The sequence below is a fragment of the Melanostigma gelatinosum genome (genome assembly GCF_949748355.1).
Source record: "Melanostigma gelatinosum genome assembly, chromosome: 4".
In the NCBI taxonomy this organism is placed as follows: domain Eukaryota; kingdom Metazoa; phylum Chordata; class Actinopteri; order Perciformes; family Zoarcidae; genus Melanostigma; species Melanostigma gelatinosum.
In genome coordinates this window covers 12,619,581-12,643,013 of record NC_136637.1, presented here as the reverse complement: position 1 = coordinate 12,643,013, position 23,433 = coordinate 12,619,581, and the positions used below count along the sequence as shown (strand labels likewise).

Sequence of the window (23,433 nt, the reverse complement as noted above, 5' to 3'; positions counted from 1 at the left end):
AGCTCGCATCCAGTTTAAGACTGTGGTGCTAGCCTACAGGGCAGGGAAAGGAACAGCTCCTTCCTATCTCCAGGCCATGGTCAAGCCCTACACCCCCGCCCGACCACTTCGCTCTGCTACCTCGGGGCGACTGGTTACCCCCTCGCTCGGAGGTCCCTGCAGCCGATCGACCCGGTCGCGGCTGTTTTCTGTCCTGGCCCCTCAGCGGTGGAATGAACTCTCCACTGACGTCAGGACGGCAGAGTCGCTGCCCATCTTTCGGCGCAGGCTGAAAACTCACGTCTTCAAGAAGGCCTACACGTAGCCTTCCGCTTAGCACTTACTTAGCATCTATTGTATTCTTACTTATTGTTGGAATGCTTAACAGCATTCCAACAATAAGCAGTGCAGTTTAAATGCTTTCGGGCTTCAACATTTTTCAGACAGATAGTCTCCCATTTCTTAATTTTCAGCAATTCTTTCACAATTAATTTCAGCTTTCAGCATTCCAACGCATTTTCAGCAGGAAATGCATTTTCTAGTTTAATAATTTATCTTTTTTTCTGAACTTATTAACAATATCCCTATGTTTCCAAAAAAATAATATTAATTAATGTCACTATTTTCTGAGAAGTTCACAAAAAGAAAAATATGAGGCTTTTTCTCTACAATCAACGCCAACATTTTAAAAATAGCTTTAGTTACAATTAACTACCCAACATCATGCAGTTAATGTGTTCCACCTGTACCATCTGCATCAAAAATAATGATCTATGCATGCATAATGAGCTTGTAAGTGTTTTTTTATTGGTTTTTTTTGTAAAGAAATATATACATTTTCAACTTTTACTGAATACTTATTTCATCGCAGGTGGAAAGCAAACATTTAAATGCAGTGTAATTAGTAAAAGCCTGTAAAGTGCAGTTTCCTTCCTCCTCTTTAGTCGTACTAAATGGTAGTCTGCATTAAAAGTTAATTCATTTGTATCCTAATTTTAGCTTTTATAACATATAAATCAAAAGAAGAATCTTAAGCAATTTAAAACAAGTGTTAGGTATTGTACCATGCACTTTCTGCATCATTGAGAGTGAGGTTTTCTAAACTTGAGTATCTGAATGAATTTATTATAACCTCTAACACCACAGGTTGATCTTACTGTTTAAAATATCAAAGGTTTCATCTGAAAGGAAGGCAGCACGTCTTTTTTAAAGCCCTGGTTGCGTTTGAATATCTCATCAACCACAGGAGGACACTATTGAGCATTGAAGTCCAGAGAATGCCTGTGTGCATTTTCTATTGTTGTGTCTATTGTTTCCTTCAGGAAGGATCATGTGAATGGAAGCACAATGTACCTGAATTTTCTCAAAACATCACCAAAATCAAGAGCTGTTTAACAAGGGATTTTAACAGCTCAGAGATGAATCATTCATGCAAAGAAATAGATGTACATGTGATAGTTGTGATCAGTCATACAAATGTACTTTAGAGGAATATGTCAGAGATCCTGAATGGGCCGACACTAGTTTTCTTGAGAAATAGACCAGACATATTTTTTTTGACAAATGTTTTTTATTGTCTTTTCCACAATACACAAACACAAGGCACATCAAAAGGTACACATAGGCACTTGGAGATATTTCAAATAAAGATATTAATGGCATGTTTGACATATGTCCTGCCACTCTTCTGCAGTGATTTCTTCATTTAGGTCTGAACACCATGCTAGCCTTTTGTCATCTGAGGATTCTTTTGCTGCAGCTATGATAGTCTGATACAACTTTGAGATCAGTCCAGCTGGTCCATAATGGTTTAAAGCTATCTTTTCTAAAGAACTTATAGAGGGGAGATTTACAGAGTTCTGTGTCTTTGTTATGAAGCTTCTAATCTGGAGATACTTGAAAAAATGTTTCGTAGCGATGCTAAACTTTAGCTTGGTCTCATTAAAACTTAAGAGTATTTGTATCACAATCATATAAATCTGTGGAGGCTTCAAATAAGCCAAGTTGGCTTTCTGTCTCTTCCTGCACTGTGATTCATTTATTTCTGTTATGTTTGATTATTTTAAATTTTGTTGTTTGAATTGTGCAAAATAAATAACTCTAACTGTAATAACTGAACAGGAACTGAACAGTTAGAGATCAATAATGTTCATAACTTAATGGCTGACGACCATTATCCTATGGTTTGAACTGTTGTGATCTACAAGAGGAGATGGACATTTGCGACTGTAAGTGAGGATCGGGAAAGCTCCTTGGGATCACTGTGGAGAACTGTATCCCGCGTGTGCGTGAGCTGCTGTAGACTGTTGCTGCTGTTTCTTCTGTGCCCTGCCTGCCATCCATTACCCATCTTCCCCTCACTTTCCCCTCTGAATATGCCTTGGATTCCTGAGTACTGAGAAACGTGCACGTGCTTTTTTGTTTATTGCTTGTGTGAACAAGTGAAGCGGCCATCACAGTTTTTAGGCCTCTACGCTCCCAAACCACGACTCAGGCCTGCAACGAGGGTTTTCTGTTACTCTGATTGTGTGTGTGGGACTGTGGGTGCACAGTATATTGATGATGACCGCATGTAATAAATGCCAAACTGTTTTTCTAATGCCTTTGAAGTATATTTGATGTGTTAAAGTCAATCACATTCATGTTTTGATAAGAGCTGGTTAAAAGGGGTAAAATACACTTAAAACACAAGATAAAAGGACTTATTAAGAGGCACAGACCTTTTATTTACTTAATTCTATTGGAGGCACCGCCAGTTATTTTAGTTTTCAGAATAAAGGAATAAAAGTTGTAAGAATAAGTTTATTCATGTGTAAGAACAGGTAATCACGCCATTAAGATTAAAACTGTACCCAGGACCCGGCCCATAGTACTACTACAACCGAGCAGATTCACATAATACTATATCGCTACATGGGACGGGTGTTGCACTTCATATCATCTATTTACTAGTTTTTGTCAAAACAGCTTCAATGACTAAATCAAATATTTGATGAATAAATAAATAAATTGGGGGTGCTTGAACCCGGTCGGGATGTAGAAGGGGGTGCGTGGCCTAAAAAGTTTGGGAATCGCTGTTCTAGAGCAAAACCACCGTTAAGCATGTCACCTTCCTGTTCTGCATCATCTTTGTATTTAGCTGTTAAATGTCCTTGTTTTTCTTATATGTCGCTTGTTTATTGTATATATTTCATATGTGTGTATGTACGGTGAGAGTAATGTGTAATGTGGAGGCTTAATCTCAACCCCACAGAGAGAAAGCCGGAGCACGTGTGTCTGCTTTGTGCCGTCGACACACGCTGCAATAATAACGCTACCAAAACTGGTTTACAATTATAAGGAATTTAATTCCACTGATGCAAGTACGATTACAGTTAAACATTGGAGTACATACTCCTATGAAATATTAAAACAATAAAACCCCATTTGCAAAAAACTCTACTCAGCTCCTCAGGTATAAAACACGTCTGTCCTCTGCGAGCATTTACGGGAGAGAGAAAAAGGCTTTAAATTAAACCACCCACATCTGTTCGAAACACCTCCTCTTCCGTTTATCCCGATTCCTATTGGCTAACTTCCAGGAGTGTATTCTGCAACTTGGCAGAAGCTTCATGTCTTTTAGCTACTATTCCTACATCACTTTATGTTTATCTTAATTATGCATTCCCAAAACCCTTATGATTATGACTAATTATGAATTATTAATTATGAATTATTAAACACTTTTATTATATCTACTAACTACAGTTTTTTGCTCAAATTTCTTACAGTAACCGTAGTGAAATTCCATGTATGCGCATGCATACATGGCCAATAAAGCTGATTCTGATTCTGATTCTGATCTCTCTGCTCATCTGGTTGTTCACCATCACATAACAACATGTCAATATCCTGTTCACCTTCAGCCTCAGTTTCTGCCTCACACAGTGCACTTTTCTCACACATGTCAATGGCCATTAAATCAGCTTCATCATAATCATTCTCATCCATTGTTGCATCCTCATCATCATCAGGAAGTGTTGGGTCACATAGCTCAGCCTCGTCTCTGATAGTTATGTCACGGTATTGTGGATGAATGTGTTTGAGTTTATGCAGCGCCTGCACTAGTTTAGACCAGGTGACAGTCTGGAACAGCTGATGACCTCTGTAAAACAATTGTCTCTTCAGTTTCACTCATGACCTGGGACTCACTTCTCAGTCTGGGTAACGCTTCAACTGTTCAACCTCAGACGGGACACAAACCACGTTACCATGTATTGATCTCTGTCTTCCTTTGGGACACATACATGTGACAACACATTTGTGGGCATCACACTCACAACATGTTATCTTTGTGCTTGCTCAAATGCACATGTAGCGCAGACGGACACCAATTCCATACAGCACTAAACAACGAAAATAAACATTATTTTCGGTACAGTACACACACATTAAATGTTCTCGAACATGAAGGATAACAGAATCTATAACTGTAGGATTGTCTTAAAATGCTAAACATTATTAGCCTTGCAGTTCTCTCCTGAACGCTTAGTCACTTGAAAAGAAGGATTTCACATCCTGCTTCGCTCTTCACATCGCGCGAACACATTGGTGGGCATCACACTCACAACATGTTATCTTTGTGCTTGCTCAAATGCACATGTAGCGCAGACGGACACCAATTCCATACAGCACTAAACAACGAAAATAAACATTATTAGCCTTGCAGTTCTCTCCTGAACGCTTAGTCACTTGAAAAGAAGGATTTCACATCCTGCTTCGCTCTTCACATCGCGCGAACACATTGGTGGGCATCACACTCACAACATGTTATCTTTGTGCTTGCTCAAATGCACATGTAGCGCAGACGGACACCAATTCCATACAGCACTAAACAACGAAAATAAACATTATTAGCCTTGCAGTTCTCTCCTGAACGCTTAGTCACTTGAAAAGAAGGATTTCACATCCTGCTTCGCTCTTCACATCGCGCGAACACATTGGTGGGCATCACACTCACAACATGTTATCTTTGTGCTTGCTCAAATGCACATGTAGCGCAGACGGACACCAATTCCATACAGCACTAAACAACGAAAATAAACATTATTAGCCTTGCAGTTCTCTCCTGAACGCTTAGTCACTTGAAAAGAAGGATTTCACATCCTGCTTCGCTCTTCAAATCGCGCGAACACATTGGTGGGTATCACCGTACACCTCTACAACTGCTATTCCCAGTCCAACGACAACGGTGCCAACAAACACTGCTGCTGTCAGTAGACCTTTGGCACAGCGATACCACCAACTTCTGGTCTGAGTCTCAGCAGCTGGAGCCGGCAAGGGGTGCTCGACATCATTCACCTTTAGCTGCCGCTGTTCAAGGTCTTTCATTCGGATCAACATGACATACTTGTCACGCTCAGCCACCTTTAGCCGCTGTTCAAGGTCTTTCATTCGGATCAACATGACATACTTGTCACGCTCAGCCACCTTTAGCCGCTGTTCAAGGTCTTTCATTTGGTCTTTCATTTCAACTTTTAGCTCCTGCTTAAAGTAATTCAGATGGGCCAACCTGACATAAGCGTTATGCTCAGCCACCTTTGGCTGCAGTTCAATGTCATTATTTTGGGTCGACTCAACATCATTTTCATGCTCTTCCACCTTTGACTGCAGTTCAATGTCAGTATTTTGGGTCGACTCGACATCATTTTCATGCTCTTCCACCTTTGGCTGCAGTTCAATGTCATTATTTTGGGTCGACTCGACATCATTTTCATGCTCTTCCACCTTTGACTGCAGTTCAATGTCAGTATTTTGGGTCGACTCAACATCATTTTCATGCTCTTCCATCTTTGGCTGCAGTTCAATGTCATTATTTTGGGTCGACTCGACATCATTTTCATGCTCTGCCACCTTTGACTGCAGTTCAATGTCATTATTTTGGGTCGACTCGACATCATTTTCATGCTCTTCCATCTTTGGCTGCAGTTCAATGTCATTATTTTGGGTCGACTCGACATCATTTTCATGCTCTGCCACCTTTGGCTGCAGTTCAATGTCATTATTTTGGGTCGACTCGACATCATTTTCATGCTCTTCCACCTTTGGCTGCAGTTCAATGTCATTATTTTGGGTCGACTCGACATCATTTTCATGCTCTTCCACCTTTGACTGCAGTTCAATGTCAGTATTTTGGGTCGACTCAACATCATTTTCATGCTCTTCCACCTTTGGCTGCAGTTCAATGTCATTATTTTGGGTCGACTCGACATCATTTTCATGCTCTTCCACCTTTAGCTGCTGTTCAGGGTCAATGCTTATAGTCTCGACATCATTGCGACGCATAAACCTCCTTAGGCGCTTCCAAAGTTTCATTGTTGCCTGAAATATATGTGTCTCGATATAAATAAATGTGTATGTATTTATCTCTCTTACTTCCACTGTGCTGGTGTCTCTTGAAAGTACTCAACAACTGTTTGGAGAAGTAAAGTGTGGGGTACATATAGAGTTCCTTTGCCTTTGATGACATATATTTGTGACGTCATGGCATTCTAGCATCTGTTTGTGAACCCACGTCATTTGTGAATTCGATCTTGAGAATCGTGTGTGACGTCATTCTGTGCGCGCCAGCTGTGGCCGTTTGGAAACCGAATTCGTCACCGCGGCTGCGACGAGGCTGTCCCATTTAGAAGACTCCTTCCAATGTATAAATACAGAAATGAATAAATAAAAGAATAAATACATGATGAAATATAATACAGAACTAATTAAATGCTGAAATGTATTCCTTCATTTATTTATTTCTGTATTTCTGTGTCCGTATGTTAGTGAGGTAGGCGGTCCGAACCTCATTCTTAAGCAGGATTGGTCGAGTAGGGGAGCAAGACAGAAGCAACCGATTCCTAGCAGATCAACCCTGTGGACGACGTCAAAAAACTATCTAGCAGCACGCATGGCTTCGACCTGCTGCGGGATGTGGCTGACCAGCGTGAGAACTGTGAGTTTCTTCTGTTTAAACGTATAAGCAGCATAACAACAGCAGTTGTTTAACTAAATACTGTTGGTCAAAGTGCCAATATACTCTATCAAACTGAACTATGCAGCCATGCGGCGTTCACTGCTTTGTTATTTTTTGTGCAGCACCCAGGCACCCAGTGGACGCTAGGTTTCTGCAGGGAACACTTTTCCATGCTAAATCCCTTGTGTAGACTAAATTACTATCGCCGGTGATGAGTGATTTGTTTATTCATGCTGTGCGGCAGATCGCCTTCCTGTAAAGTGTGCGATGATATCGTTAGCCAACATGTTGCTTCTGCAACGTCCTTATTCTGTTGTACTGATTATAGCTTATCCTCTTCACTTGATTCTAGCCGAGGTTTCAAGACCGTTTGGTCCATACATTGGAGGGAGAAGGACGACAAGGAGGCGAAGTGTTGCTGCGCCTGCACAGCTTCATTCGTACACTCACTCTTTCTGTTGTATTGAGGACAAACCGATAGACTTGCTGCTGCAGGACTAGGGGGAAAACGTCTTACATTCCAAGGTAAGTCAGGCATCATGATGGACAGACGTATTTTTCTTGAATCAAGTTACCTTTCAAAAGCATTAAACGTTATTGCAAGTTAGATCGGTTGTTTGTATTATTATCTTCTATTTTCAGGTAGTCATACAGATCCAGATGACTTTAGATAGATAGATAGACTTTATTTCAGACTCGGGGTCCATACAGACAGATGCATAAAAAGACAAACAATAAAAGTACATAGGCCTAGCGATGCCTTACAAAGAGACCGCTGTACCAATGTCACCACAGCTGGGACTGGTAGCGTGTGGTGCTAAACCTTATGTTGGTTAAAACAAGTATGATCCCATTTACAGAGTCATTCAGTCGACAGATGAATTTGTACATGAAATTTCATAAAACAGTTTGGAAAGTGTTGACTCGTGCAGCCACAAACATTTCACCAGCACTGCTCCATCTCGGTCTCTTTAACAGTATTCTCATGGCGTCATTGTACGCTACTTGAAGTCTCTGTAAACTCTTTTTTGTAGTTTGACCACAAGTGTGCAGTGTAGAGTGGAGTACAATATGCTCTGAACAGAGACATCTTCACTCCATCTGTACACAGACCAGACTAACGTGAGAGACTGTTTGCTTGTGCAGACATCATACGACATTGCCTGGAAATGTCGTTATCATCAGACATGTGTTCTGTTAAAAAATGACCAAGATATTTGACTTCACTACAGACACCAAGATTATTGTCAGACAATTTGAAGTCAGGGAAGTTTAGACATTTGTCCTCTTTAGTTGGACAGATCAGGATAGCACTCTTACTGGCGTTGTATTTGAAGTCATGTTCCACACCATACACAGTACATATAGTGAGGAGCTGCTGAAGACCAGCGCTAGAAGGACTAAAGATCACCAGATCATCTGCACACATGATGTGATTAACCAGAGTATTTCCAATCATGCACCCAGTAGTACAGGCTTTCAGTTGCTTGGACAGATCATCAATATACAGATTAAACAGAATTGGGGACAAAATTCCCCCTTGTCTGACACCATTGCTAACCCCAAATGAATGAATGAATGAATTTTATTTATATTGCACTTTTCACAGACATAATATCACAAAGTGCTTAACAGAGCAGACATTTAAAAGCATAAAAAACACAATGTGACCCTAGGGTCAATAAATGATATACACAGAGAAAAATAAAAAATAAAGTGTAAAATAAAAATGTAAAACATATTTTAAGAGCAGGTCTAGGAAATGGGGCTGACACACGTTTACCCCATTTTACTTGCATACTCGGGTGCGCATACCAGTAAGCCAGAATTCTCACAATGTATGTGGGTACACTTCTTTGGCTCAGTTAAAAAAATGATTTACTATGATTAACACGATCAAAAGCTTTGGAGGCATCAATAAAACACATAAAAACTGATGAGTTTTGACCTCTGTATTTGTTTACAATTTCCTTCAAGGCATATATACACAAGTCAGTGCCATGTTTGGCTTTAAAGCCGAACTGGTTAATTAGAGATTTTAGAATTCGAGAATTTATTTTAGAGTCCCATCAAAAACTCAGACAAGGGGGAGGATTTGAGTTGCTCAAAATCTCTGGAACAACACGGTCGCCAACTGATCATCATACCATGTCCCAATGAGGGTTACCATGTGAGTCATTTGAAAGATCCACAAACACAGATTGGTCATGCTACAATTTTCATCCGACCACTCCAAAGAAACCTGAATCTGGAACCCTGTAAGAACCTCACTTTGAAACCCCATATGAAAATGGCAAGAGTATGAACATTTACACAAGTATAGCTTGTGGTACATTTTAAAATGATCTTGTTTACAGGCACGTCAACCAGAATGCAGTAATGAGCGAGTTGGACCACCTCAGAAATGTGTGACGTGTGGAGAGGAGTTCCCGTTTTCAAGAATCAAGACTCTCAGTGATGAGTGCGTGAGGTATTGCTCTACAGAACTAAAACGTCACATTTGTCAAGTAGTCGTGCAGCAGACATTAAGCATTAGGCTCTGGAGTCTGCCAAAAGATGTAAAGCATGTTGAATTGTAGTACCAGGCGGAACTCTTCTTTTTGAGGGAGAACAAGATCATCTGACTCCCTCCACTTGGCATTACCTCTTGGAGAGTGACTTCTTTGTTGTTCCTGGCCGAATGATTGGTCATTCATTCCTCCATGCCTTGGAGGACTCAGCCCAGCTATCCTGCATGTGCTCTTTGGTGGATCCCCAGAAGAAGCCACAATAGATATTAAGGACTGTCCTGACGACATCTGTGAGACAATCAAAGTGGGACAATACATTTTTCCAGTAAGATTTTAATGATAAAAATTCGGGGCAAGGACAATAAAATGAATACCTGATGTCAGAAATGTTTCTCAGATATTTATAACACCACAATCACATAATTTACTAATTTAAACCAGCAGGGGGTGCTGAAGCAATATTAAAACCATAAACGTAAGTCCATTTCTTTAAAACATGTAATTATAGTGAAGGATGTCATCATGTAAAATGTGTTTTTAGAATGTGCCCTCCCCTGATTGGTCTAGACTCCAGAGTGTAAAAGGGCTGACAACACTATGACGGAAGTATGTGATGTGGCAATGAGCCAGTGTGAGCACCAGTACTCTGTACCGAGTTGACGATACCGTGGTGACGCCGACTCGCGAGGAACCTGGGTGCGACCCTGGACGACCAGCTGTCGTTCTCAGCAAACATTGCATCGGTTACACGCTCCTGCAGATTCCTGCTCTACAACATCAGGAGGATTCGCCCCTTCCTCACTGATGAGACGGCGCAGGTGCTCATCCGGGCTCTTGTCATCTCTCGCCTGGACTACTGCAACTCACTACTTGCCGGCGCCCCGGCGTCGGCCATCAGACCTCTGGAGCTTGTCCAGAAAGCTGCAGCTCGCCTGGTGTTCAATCGCCCCAAGTTCTCCCACACAACTTGCCTTCTCCGTTCTCTACACTGGCTCCCTGTAAGAGCTCGCATCCAGTTTAAGACTGTGGTGCTAGCCTACAGGGCAGGGAAAGGAACAGCTCCTTCCTATCTCCAGGCCATGGTCAAGCCCTACACCCCGCCCGACCACTTCGCTCTGCTACCTCGGGGCGACTGGTTGCCCCCTCGCTCGGAGGTCCCTGCAGCCGATCGACCCGGTCGCGGCTGTTTTCTGTCCTGGCCCCTCAGTGGTGGAATGAACTCCCCACTGACGTCAGCACGGCAGAGTCGCTGACCATCTTTCGGCGCAGGCTGAAAACTCACGTCTTCAAGAAGGCCTACACGTAGCCTTCCGCTTAGCACTTACTTAGCATCTATTGTATTCTTACTAGCTTATTGTTGGAATGCTTAACAGCATTCCAACAATAAGCAGTGCAGTTTAAATGCTTTCGGGCTTCAACATTTTTCAGACAGATAGTCTCCCATTTCTTAATTTTCAGCAATTCTTTCACAATTTAATTTCTGCTTTCAGCATTCCAACGCATTTTCAGCAGGAAATGCATTTTCTAGTTTAATCACTTATCTTTTTTTCTTAACTTATTAACAATGTTCCTATGTTTACAAAAAATTATATTAATTCATGTCACTATTTTCTGAGAAGTTCACAAAAAGAAAAATATGAGGCTTTTTCTCTACAATCAATGCCAACATTTTAAAAATAGCTTCAGTTACAATTAACTACCCAACATCATGCAGTTAATGTGTTCCACCTGTACCAGCTGCATCAAAAATAATGATCTATGCATGCATAATGAGCTTGTAAGTGTTTTTTTATTGGTTTTGTTTTGTAAAAAAATATATACATTTTCAACTTTTACTGAATACTTATTTCATCGCAGGTGGAAAGCAAACATTTAAATGCAGTGTAATTAATAAAAGCCTGTAAAGTGCAGTTTCCTTCCTCCTCTTTAGTCGTACTAAATGGTAGTCTGCATTAAAAGTTAATTCATTTGTATCCTAATTTTAGCTTTTATAACATATAAATCAAAAGAAGAATCTTAAGCAATTTAAAACAAGTGTTAGGTATTGTACCATGCACTTTCTGCATCATTGAGAGTGAGGTTTTCTAAACTTGAGTATCTGAATGAATTTATTATAACCTCTAACACCACAGGTTGATCTTACTGTTTAAAATGTCAAACGTTACATCTGAAAGGAAGGCAGCACGTCTTTTTTAAAGCCCTGGTTGCGTTTGAATATCTCATCAACCACAGGAGGACACTATTGAGCATTGAAGTCCAGAGAATGCCTGTGTGCATTTTCTATTGTTGTGTCTATTGGTTCCTTCAGGAAGGATCATGTGAATGGATCATGTGAACTTTAGAGAAATATGTCAGAGGTCACGAATAAATACACAATAAATATATATATACCGGTGTATATATACTATACATATTTCAATATTAATAGAATGGGTGGTGTCACGTTTGCAGAAACAGTAAGGGATGACCAGGTGAATGGTGTTCTGTTGTATTGTATATGATGGATGAGGTTAGATTTTCCATTGAAATATATTCTGTTAAGTTTCTCCAGTGTGCGATGTGTGTGTTATTCCTTGATTTCCAGTTCATGAGGATAGTTTTCTTGGCGATAGTTCGGGCCACAAGGAGTAATTTGCGGTTTGTTTTACTCAGATGTATTGTTGAGATGTCTCCTAGTAAGCACAGTGACGGGGATAAAGGGACGAGGCAGCCCAGGAAGACAGACAGTGACTCAGTTATTTCTTCCCAAAAGTGATTAACTGGCGTGAACATAGCTATCCGGGCTGTTTTGAGTGCAATGTGGACAGATAGCTGAGGTGAATCCCATTTGAAACATTTTTTGCCCGGTGTAATGAATTCTGTGAAGTATTGGTTGTAAATTGGCATTTTTAGTCATGAAGTAGATGTTATTGCAGATGTGGTTCCAGAAATCAGCATCAGGAGTGATGGATAGGTCTGATTCCCGTTTTCTTGATGGTATGGATGATGTTTTGTCAGACTGTGATATTACTCTACATATTTTTGAGATTAACTTTTTTGAAGAGGGGATATTAATTAATTCTGAGGTGGGGGGGGGGGGCAGTTTAACTTTTAATGAGCTTACTATTGTCCATTTTGCCACAACACTATTTGTAGGAAATTGAGTGACTGTGAAACCACCACATGTTGAGATATCTCCATGTAAACAACATTTCACCGTAATGCTTCACTCAAAGGAAAAACAATAGTTTCATCAGAAGAAAACACAGTACATCAATATATTCTGCCATGTACAGAATTAAATGTGCATTCATATCTTGAAAATTAATAACCGCAGTTGATTTATTTGAACAAAAACAAACATGCTTAACAGTCAAAGACACACTATTCAAAAAATACACACAAATACTAAAATGTTCTCAGTCATCCAGGATGCCTATCGACATTTTATGAAACCATTCATGTTGCAAACTGTTATTGCTCGACAGACATCGGGTTAAAATGTCTAAATGAAATCACGCTTCACTACACACACAGAAGTTCAACATCAGTGAGCACCAGCTTTCCTCCAGCTCTGTATGCAACAGTATTTGTTTTTTAGGGGGCGGAGCACAAAAGTGCATGCAGGGGCTCCATTGGTCCCTGACACAAGGAATTTATTGCTTTTGTAGAGATTATTATTCTGTTGCATTTTTTTTAGGGGCTTGAGATGGCTCAAAAACACACAAAAATTGGGACATCCTTCAGAACTGGTGAAAAGTGCAAAGTTCTGCAGTCATTGGGCCCCTAATGAGTGAAAGGCCTTAGTTGGGAAACAGTTTCATGAAATTTGGTACCATTGCTGTCATAGTAGGCCGATGTCACATTAGTTCTGGCCAACTGGAAGTCGGACATTTTAAATTTTATACGTTTTTCAAATTTGGTTGGTATAACCCTCTGGCTAATGTGACGCCAAATTGTGAAGCAGCAGTTGATATCTTGAATGATGATGTCATAAGTTATGGGACAAAACGCTATTTATGGCAATTTACAAGTATTATTTTTCTTCCCCACCTTAACGAGTTAACAGATCCACCCAAAATTTGGTCAGCAGAATCTCAAGGCCTTCACGATGCTGAACTGTGACGCTTTTGTATTTTTGTGGAGCGGCGTTAAAATGGCCAGCCGGGCAATTTGCATGTTTCGCCGTGACTTGACTTTACATTTCACATGCTGGATAAGAGTCCAGACCTGAAGTCATCTAAACGCACACATTGAGTCACAGTCATAGCGTCACCTACAGTGAGTGGTCTACACATACTCGGCAACATGAGTACGATCGGTGCGTGTTCTCTAGCGCCACAAAGTGGACACAAGTGGTAGTAAAGAATTAGCACCACGTCATTTCCAGCCCCACGCAGGAAATACTCAGGAAATAACGTATAAAAGCAAGCTATTAAAAGCATAAACCTATATGATAAAGTCATCAATGGTAACATAAATAATGGGTATATTTAAAAATACTACATTTTCAACTTTTATAGATGATAAATAAGTATTTTGTGTTTCTCAACTGAAGATATAAGTTAGTATGAGCTCTGTGTCTACAATCATTATTGGTGTAAAACATGGATGGATCTTAAGACGATGGACCTAGTTCTTGCATGTGTTTGAATAATTTATATATTTACTCTTATACTGTATTGTATATTTAAACTATTCTGGGTTTTTAAATGGAGAGTGCCTTGGTACAAGAATTTCATTGAGTAGATTCCTGTGGAACTAGTTCTGTTATAAACTGCAGAACCTGACCGTCTAAGGGCCTCCTGGCCTCCTCTATAGCAGGGGTGTCAAACATACGGAATGCATGTTTCAACAGGAAACAATGGCAGAGGAGAAATCGCACAACTGGAAGTTGAAACTTTCGAAATACTACCGTTGTTAAGTCACAAAGTAATTTTAGGATGTTTTGAGGGGAGAAGTTAGTTGTTTAAGCGCCAAATCTGTGGTCAGTTTGTCAAAAAAAAAAATATATATATATATATATATATCTATATCTGCTCAGACGATTTCGGAGATGTGAGGTGTTTATATGTATGTGTGTGTGTACATATATAATTGTATGAATGTGTGTATATATAAATGCAAACGAAAACGGCAGGGTTGTCATATTTAGTTTAAAAAAACGGATTAAACTCATGAGACCAGCTGAGGTGGTGATGTCATCAAGTAAGCTGCTGTTCCAATTGTCTGTAGGGCTGCAACAACGAATCGAGAAAATCGATTATTAAAAGAGTTGGCAACGAATTTCATTATCGATTCGTTGTGTCGCGCGATTATTACGTCACTCAATAAGTCGCGGAGATGTTTGAGTATAAAAAAAAAAGTTGAGTTGAGCCATTTGCGCCGCCGGTCTCGCCGGGGGCTATTTGTGTTCATTCGCACTGGACGCGCCGGAGAGGGGGCGTGGCTTATCACCCTGAAATCCGTGCAACTGAGTTTGACACCCCTGCTCTATAGGCCTGTGCCCAGTAGGCCCATTTGGTAATCCATCCATGGTGTAAACCAGCGGTTCCCAAACTTTTTAGGCCGCGCACCCCCTTCTACATCCCGACCGGGTTCGCGCACCCCCCCCCCCCCCCCTTAATAAAAAAAAAAAAAAAAAAGAAGCAACAGAGCCTTTAAAGCCTTCATAGCCGCATAAGAATCGGACCAATGAGAGAACAGTTTGCTCGCGCGTGGCATTTGTTTACAAGATTTAGTCCGCTGTTAAATGTTGCAGTGTGAACACAAACCGAACAAAGGAGCAACTGCAACAAAGCAAACGAACTGAAGGTGTGAAAACGCCCTGAAACACTGCAACAAAGTTTCAATAACTTTCAGTGACACAAGGCGTCACTTTTAAAGAGCAATAAGGATGTGAGGACACACGCACAGGCTCAGAGGCAGATTATCACATTTAATTTACAATTAATGAGCGACTAATGAAGCCAGGATGTCTTCGGACAAAGCATCGATGCGGCGCGACACAGTGTTGTTGGACACCGGGATCATGTCCAACTTTTTTGCTTCTTTCTCCCCAATCATACATTCCACCATCTCTCTGGCAGCTGGCAAGCTCACGTCTTCGGCGATTGTGTGCGGTAGCCCCTTTCTCGCTATTCTGTAACCAGATATGAAGCCCGTAGTGCGTCATTTATAGACCCAACACATGAATGAGACTCCAGTTGTTTTTGGCTGTTTTGTAACTCCTCCAATTTCGATATAAACAATGTAAGGGGCTTTTGACTTGCACTGGCATGCTTGGTGTTCAGGTGGCGACGTAAATAAGAGCTTCAGACTGTTAGCCAGAACCTCACTGCACACCACGCACTGTGGCTTTGGGGAATCTGCGTTGCCAATCCAAGTGAAGCCCAGACACAGATACTTTTCATCATATTGCCTCTTTTTTTTCCCAGTCTGATGCTCTCTCTCGTTTCCTCTTTTTCACCTTGACTCCGCGATGGGCCGATGTGCTCCCGATTTGTCTGTGCTATCCCTTCCTCCTTCCTCCGTCTCATCTTCCTCTGACTCTGACTCGATTTCTTCTCCCGGTCTCTCCCCAACGCACCTCTCCGTTCCCCTCGCCTCCGATTCCTCTCTCTCTCTCTGTCCCTCTCCTCTTTTACGACTGATAGCTTCAGATGTCCCACCTGACAGTTTTTAAATTAAAATTACATTTCATTTTTAATATTTAATATTATTACACCATCAGACCGCCATTACACTTTTCCTCTCGCGCACCCCCTAGAGGCAGCTCGCGCACCCCCAGGGGTGCGCGCACCCCACTTTGGGAATCCCTGGTGTAAACAATCGTTTTACAGGATCAATCAATCTTAATTTAGCAAGTTTTTGTCTTGTAGAAAAAGAAATTTAAAAAAATCAATTTGGGAGTATCAGGTCAGAGTCCCGTGATTTCAGTTTGTTCTGGGTGAGGCAACTCTTTTAAATCACAGATTGTGTCTTTAAGGTTAGAAGGTGGGGCTGAATAAAGGTCAGGGTAAATCATTTTGATGGTTTCCCATTCCCGTACACCTGTAATGATGAAGTGTACTAATAGAAATGTTCTGCCAAAGTTACAAATGACTTTAACTGTGTTAGCACTGTTTCTGTGTTTTGGTTGTGCCCTTCAGGACAATGTGAGGTAATCCAACAGCCCATTTATCACAGGGCCAGTACTGCAGTCCAGGCAGAGAGTATGGTATCTCGTAGTTGGCATCCAGGTAAGCAATCAGGGTGCTGGCATAGGCCACAGCTATCACAATCAGAATATGCCTGGAGGACACAGATAATAGAGATCAATACACAAGCAAGTTCTTTAAAAAAAAACACCCTATCTCCTCAAATCTACATATAGATACTACTACTACTTCCCTCCAGTAAATGATTAGCTCAGTTCTTGGACCACACAGAAGTTCGGGTGGTGTTTGAGGTGAATGGTTGGAAAGGGACACAAGTAAGCCAGGACTTACCAGATACCGTGCAGGTAGCAGAAGTTTAGCCTCTGCCAGAAGCTGCAGCAAAAACGGTCACTAAGCCAGCAGGAGATGGCGAGCACCCACAGAGCCACCGACAGCTTGCCCAGTCGCAGAACCTTCTGGTCAGTGCAGCTGAGAACGAGAGAAAACTGGTTATCATAACGAAATGCACAAAAGTGCACCAATTACAGTGACAGATGACCGAAACCTCAGAGTTTTCGTACCATCTCATCTCGACAACCACAACGTAAGCCAAATGGAGGCCAATGCAGTTTAAAATATAGGCATTGGCTGTAGGTTTGGCAAATGATGACACTGTGGAGATGAGAGTGACCACCAGGACGAGGCTTGAAAATGTGGACCTGTGGATGACAGAGAGAAAATACAAGCTGTGAGGCCAGGGTTCGAAGATCATTTCATGTCAGAACTTGATAGTTATCATTCATTTGAAGTTGTGTTTCGGGCCACCTGACGACTTTAGGTCCAATGTCTGCTTTGTTTTTAGCTCTGTATTTGGTCACCACCAACTCCCGAAGGAAATATATGGCTCATCAGCTGACAAATTGCTAACAATGTCTGACTGCTGTTTGGTGCTGAAGAGGTACAGTGGGATTTTAGGGCTTTTTCACTGAAAACAGCTGTCAGCTGCGGTCAAAAACAGCACCATGAGAGCGCTGAGAGTGAACCAAAACAGTAAAGATGCATAGAAAGTTGCAAAAGGGGCCCCCTGACCTCTCCGGCCCCTTTGTCTGTGCCAGGTAGGCCCTTTCAGTGATCCATCATTCAGGAGGACCAACTCATGACTTTAAAAAACTTGAAAATCAACGTGAGGTTCTATTGTGAGGGCTGTGGGATTCCTTTCAGGTGCTCATCAAAATTTCATTCATCTTTCCCATCTTGTGGTGTGAAAGATTTACATAGGCTGGATGGAGCTTCATTCTTTTACAACAGTAAGAGCATGTTTCTGTCACATTCAGGTGAAGCAAGCAACACCACATTGTGTCTTTGTGACAAAAACCAGCTGCAGCTGTCGAACAGGCTCCACGACCAACACAGGTTGGCTTTCAGAGTGGCGTGCCTCAGGGACAGGCAGTCATTGTTTGTTTGTTTTAGTCTTATTAAAGGATTATTGAGCTGCGTGTGTCCTTTGTAACACATGGAGATGAATAAAGACAGAAACAAACACTTTGGACTAACTCATATGTTCTCTGATTGATTGCTTTACCTGTCCTTTATAAAAGAAGGGTAGTGTCTGCGGGGGAACCAGAAAGCATATCCCACCGCCAACACCCACAGGATGGACAGCTCGTCCAACATCTGGCCAACGAAACTGAGTGTCATGTGGAAGTACGCTGAGAAGAGCCCTGCAAAAACAGAGAACGGTCATTTTTTGATGTGAAACTATTTATGTTTTCACAATATTATAGAAGACAAAACAAAGACAGAGTAGAGAGAAAAGCAGAAGGATTGAGGGGGAGCGATATAAGGAATATAAAGTAAAAAAGTTGCCAGAAGAAGCCTCTGGTACTGAACAGCGGTTTATAACCTGGGGGCAGGGACCACACACCTAGTTGCAAGATCATTTCGGTGATTAACAAGAGGAAAAACATAGTGGCTACCATATATTCTGACAAACCTCTTTTTTCTTTGTTCCCCCCCTTCATAATTACTTTTCATTTATTCACATAAAGCAAGGGTAATTCCTTTGTTCAAAATATATCATTATTATATATATATATACTTTATTTACTCAGTGATTCATGTTACATTACAGTCATTTAGCAGAGGCTTTTATCCAAAGCGACTTACAATAAGTGTATTCAACATCGGTTTTTGAGAGAACTGTAGTCACCAGAAGTCATAAGTGCATCTCCTTTCTTCAAACAAGCATCTAAGAGCAGAAACCACAGCCAACGTACAGTGCAGAAACAAACAAATGCAATAAGTGCCACAAACTAATATGAATACAATAAGTGCAACAAGCTAGTATGAATAATACTAGCTTATTGCTATGAATATGTTAATATAACGAAAACAGTCTTTTCTTGAGATTTAAATGAGATAATGTATCTAAAACGGAAAAAACCCCACAAAATGTATAAATGAAGAGAAAGAGACTGACCTACAAATATCATCATGGTCCATATCATGTGAATCGCCAAGTTTCTCTCTTTGGCGTAAGGGTGCAGAAGGTAGAGCATGATGGGAGATATGACGAAGAAAGAAAAGCTGCTCATCTGCAGGGAAAACATCAAACAATCAAACAACAAATCAAACATCCAATCCCTTGCTTTTTCTGTGAAATCATGGATATTAGACATGTATTTTTTTTTTATCAAAAAGGAAAGAAACAACATGATTATAGATAGTATTCTATTAAGATAAATACTACTTCAGTACTGAGATACTTACGGTGTTGAAGTACTCAACTACATATTCAGAGTGTTTGTAGTTGTCTTCACACCAGTCGACTTCTGAACTCTCATAGGAGAAATGTTCTGCCATCTTTTCACTGGAGTAGACACCTGCCAGTCAGAGAGGGGGGGATCAATAACCACTGGTTTATGAGAGCACACTTGCAGTTTTACAAACTTTTGTGTCCGTTGTGTCTACTGCAGATAAACTGGGCGTCTATCCAGGAGGCCAGGAGGTGTTTGTATAGGTGGTTTATGGAAATCACTTTTCAGGGTTGTATTTCTACAGTACTGGTATTCAAATGTGGCTTTGCACCCTTTGTCAGAGCCTTTATGATAGCCATTCAAATAGACGTTTAAATGTGATTTAATCTAGTGTATTATTTAAAGTAAAATTAAAGCTGCGAGCAGCGATGAACGGGTCCTCGCAATGTGCAGCACGTCGGGGGTGCCGGCGGGACTCCGGCCTGCGCGTCCGAGAACGTCGGACGGCGCGTCCGCGAGCGAGACGTTTTTAATCCCGTGTGGACCGCCTGATGCCGGAAATTATGCTTTGCAAATAGTCCGATGCTTCCTGTGTCCGCTGCCTTGCACTATAGAACGCGTGCAAACATGCATCATGTAGCTATGTGTCAAGTGGAAACCACATTGTGTAAAAGTCACGTAAATCGGATGGTGTTTGTCAATAAAACGCAGATTTCCTCTCGCCAGCAGGTGGCGCTGTGAGTATTAGGGAAAATTAGCTTGTAGACATCCTCAGATGCCCCAGAACCGAGCCCTGCGGTACGCCACAAGACAGTGGAGAGGTAACGGACACAAAATCACCCACAGAGACATTGAAACTTCTGTCATTGAGGTAAGACGTGAACCAGTCTAACGCTATGCCAGATATGCCCACCCAATCATGTAGCCTCTTAATCAGGATGTTATGGTCTACAGTGTCGAATGCAGAACTGAGGTCCAGAAGAACTAACACAGAGCAGTCACCTGCATCAGCACACATGAGAACGTCATTTGAAACCCTCAGGAGAGCGGTTTCAGTAGAGTGTTGCTTACGAAACCCAGACTGGAACTTGTCGTACATATTGTGCTTCTCCAGTGCAGCAGTAAGTTGTTTGGCCACCACTTTCTCTCAAATTTTGGACAGGAAAGGCAGTTTTGATATGGACCTGTAGTTCATGGGCAAAGCTGGATCTAAGTTTGGTTTCTTTAATATGGGCTGGACAGTGGCATGTTTGAAATAGGAAGGGACAATTCCTGTAGACAATGAGGAATTGACAATAGATGTTACTGCAGGGCCAATAATTAGCAGAACTTTCTTAAATAGAGAGGTTGGTATTATATCCAGAGGGCAAGATGATGGCTTTGTTTTGTTAATTAAGTCCATCAGGTCTTGAAGGCTGATAGGCTGGAAAGAGTCCAGAACAGTAGGAGATTGCGAGGAGCTACATGTAGATGAACAAATCCCAGGCTGAATGCCAGACCTAATACCTGTTACTTTATCATTAAAATATGTAAGGAATTAGTTGCAATCGTCAACTGAACAGCATGGTAATGTAGAGACAGACGGTGAAACAATTCCTCTAATTGTGTCAAACATAATCTTGGGATTTCTCTTTGAGGAAGAGATTAAGTTAGCAAAATAAGCAGTTCTAGCTTCCTTTACTCCAGTATTAATGGAAACTCTGAGGTTCTTGAGATATGAGCGATGCACTTCCAGCCCAGTGGCTTTCCAGAGCCGCTCTGTTCTGCGACACTTCCGTCTCAGGCTGCAGACAGCGTCTGTCATCCACGGAGAAGTGTTGCAGGCAGCCCTGGTCCTTTCCTTAAGAGGTGCCACTTTATCCAGCAAAGTGGTGCAATGTTCATTAAATGACTATCAAGAGTTTAACATCATTGAGATTTGTGTTAATATCACAGCAGAAGTGCATAGAGAATTGATCAGCTGCACTCTGAGTAATAATGCGGGAGTGGAATGTTTGTCTGTGAATACTTTTAAGAACCAGCACATAACCCACCTTTTAGGCTGCTGTTTGAGTAAAAACCCATGTCCTAGAAATGCTCTTAAAATATGTTTTAATTTTCATTATCTTCTTTTTATTTTATTTCATTTTATTCTGTGTATGTAATTTCTTGACCCTATGGTCACATTGTGGTTTTTTATGTTTTAAAATTTCTGCTGTTAAGCACTTTGTGATGTCATGTCTGTGAAAAGCGCACTATAAATAAATTTCATTCATTCATTCATTGTTTCAGACACAAGGAGTCAGCATTGACAGAAAGATCAAAGAAAATACATTTCTGGTCACTGATCAGCAGGTCCTCACAATGGGCATTATCACTATCAAGACCCAGAGAGAACACAAGGTCCAAGGTGTGACCACCCCTGTGAGTGGCGCCAGAAACAGAAACAGAAAGATTCAGTGATATTGAGAAACTCAGTGGCTATACAGACTGTGGTATCATTGATATGCAGATTAAAATCACCAACCAGAAGCACTTTGTCTAGCTTGATAATAGAGGTCAGAAAGTCTGTGAACTCTGATAAAAACTGACCTGCAGGACCTGGAGGTCGGTAAATTAAAAAACAGTAAAACGGCTTTAGCCGGCCCACTTTAGTGAGCTGCAGTTCAAAAGTAACATAGGATTCTGTGCTCCCCAATTGGCAGGAAAATTGATTCTTCCAGACCACGGCGAGGCCTCCACCGCGGCCTGTCAGACGCGGTGTCCCAACATAAGAACAGTCCACAGGGCAGAGTTCATTGAAATGGATGCATTCCATATTCCGTTGCCAGGTCTCAGTTAGAAATAAAAAAGCCAAATTATGACTTGTGAACAAGTCAATTAATATATTAATCAATTTCCTGCATTTCTGCATTTTACTACTGCATTTTATTTTTGAAATCTCCTTTTCTTTTGCCTTGTGTTTTGATGCTTTTAATGGTTTTATGTGAAGCACTTTGAATTACCTTGTTGTTGAAATGTGCTATACAAATAAACTTGCCTTGCCTTGCCTAGCCTTGCCTTGCCTACTGATCCCGACATTTGCAACATTTGGAATATTCTATGATTGAAGGTGTGACAGTTTCACACCCTTTTTGGTAGAAAAGTTTCATGTAAGTCTAATTAATTCTTAGTAAAAAACAAAAAAACACCTGTTACTTTATGGTTTTATTATCAGAAACGGATGGATCTTACCTCCCATGCTGCTGTTGCCCCAGACTCCAGTCCGTCAGTGCTGCTCTGCTCCAGGAGGTATAACAGGTGCATCGAAACGCTGCCGATCCTGTTGCACGAGACTGTGACCTCAAAACTCAACATGCTGAACGGTTTTACAGCTCCGGACCAACAAGTCAGACAGGTAAAATGTCTGGAATGTACCCACCTTTATCCGAATTAACGTTAACTTTTAAAGGGAAAACCACAACTAATAAAGACACTATTGCTGTTCAATTGTTATTTAAATACACAGATCAAAAGGACATGGAATATAACGGACTGAATATAAAAACAGGTGACACAATAGCGTCAGGTTGTCTCTAGAAAAGAGATTCAACCGGTCCACCTGCCACCGCTGGCTCAGTGCCATGCAAATTTCAAAATAAAAGCATGAGCGTTCTGAGCAGTGGCGGCTGGTCAATAGAGGGGCATGGCCCCACCATGAGCCACACAAAAAAATATATATATTTGTTTTTTATAATAATCATAAATTATACAAATTGTCAATATTTGTGTTTTTGAACTATGGAATGTACCCAGTAATGTGTGTAAAATATGATATCTGCGCAAAATATATGCTTTTCCTGCTCGTCCTCTCAGCCTGTGTGCATGACACTCTGAGAACGCGCAGCTTGGGGGGCCTGATCGTTTTGGCCCAAAAGAGACGGATCTATGAAGCAGTTTAGCCAATTGCTGATTCAAGATATAAATGAGTGACATACAATTTAGCCAATCAGCGCCCTCAAATAGATTCAGCTTGGGGCCAGAACGATCAGGCCCCCCTCGCTGCGCGTTCACGTCAGGAGAAGTCTCTACAGGCGCCCGCGCCAGCGCGAGCA

The 23,433-nt window shown here is 41.3% G+C and overlaps 1 protein-coding gene and 1 long non-coding RNA gene across 2 annotated transcripts; one reads left to right on the top strand and one right to left on the bottom strand.

Annotated features, from left to right (window-relative positions):
- Positions 1–6,869: 6,869 nt before the first annotated feature.
- LOC306776148 lies at positions 6,870–9,873 on the top strand. Its single transcript, XR_013771903.1, has 3 exons — positions 6,870–6,955; positions 7,329–7,501; positions 9,334–9,873. It is a non-coding gene; the product is annotated as an uncharacterized lncRNA (long non-coding RNA).
- A 6,505-nt stretch (positions 9,874–16,378) lies between these two features.
- On the bottom strand, positions 16,379–19,484 carry acer1 (alkaline ceramidase 1). Its single transcript, XM_079266818.1, has 6 exons — positions 19,374–19,484; positions 19,084–19,198; positions 18,187–18,325; positions 17,186–17,323; positions 16,956–17,093; positions 16,379–16,758 (listed from the first exon to the last, which is right to left on the bottom strand). The coding sequence occupies exons 1-6, from the start codon at positions 19,464–19,466 to the stop codon at positions 16,581–16,583; spliced, it is 801 nt and encodes a 266-aa protein (XP_079122944.1). The 5' UTR covers positions 19,467–19,484; the 3' UTR covers positions 16,379–16,580.
- Positions 19,485–23,433: the final 3,949 nt, after the last annotated feature.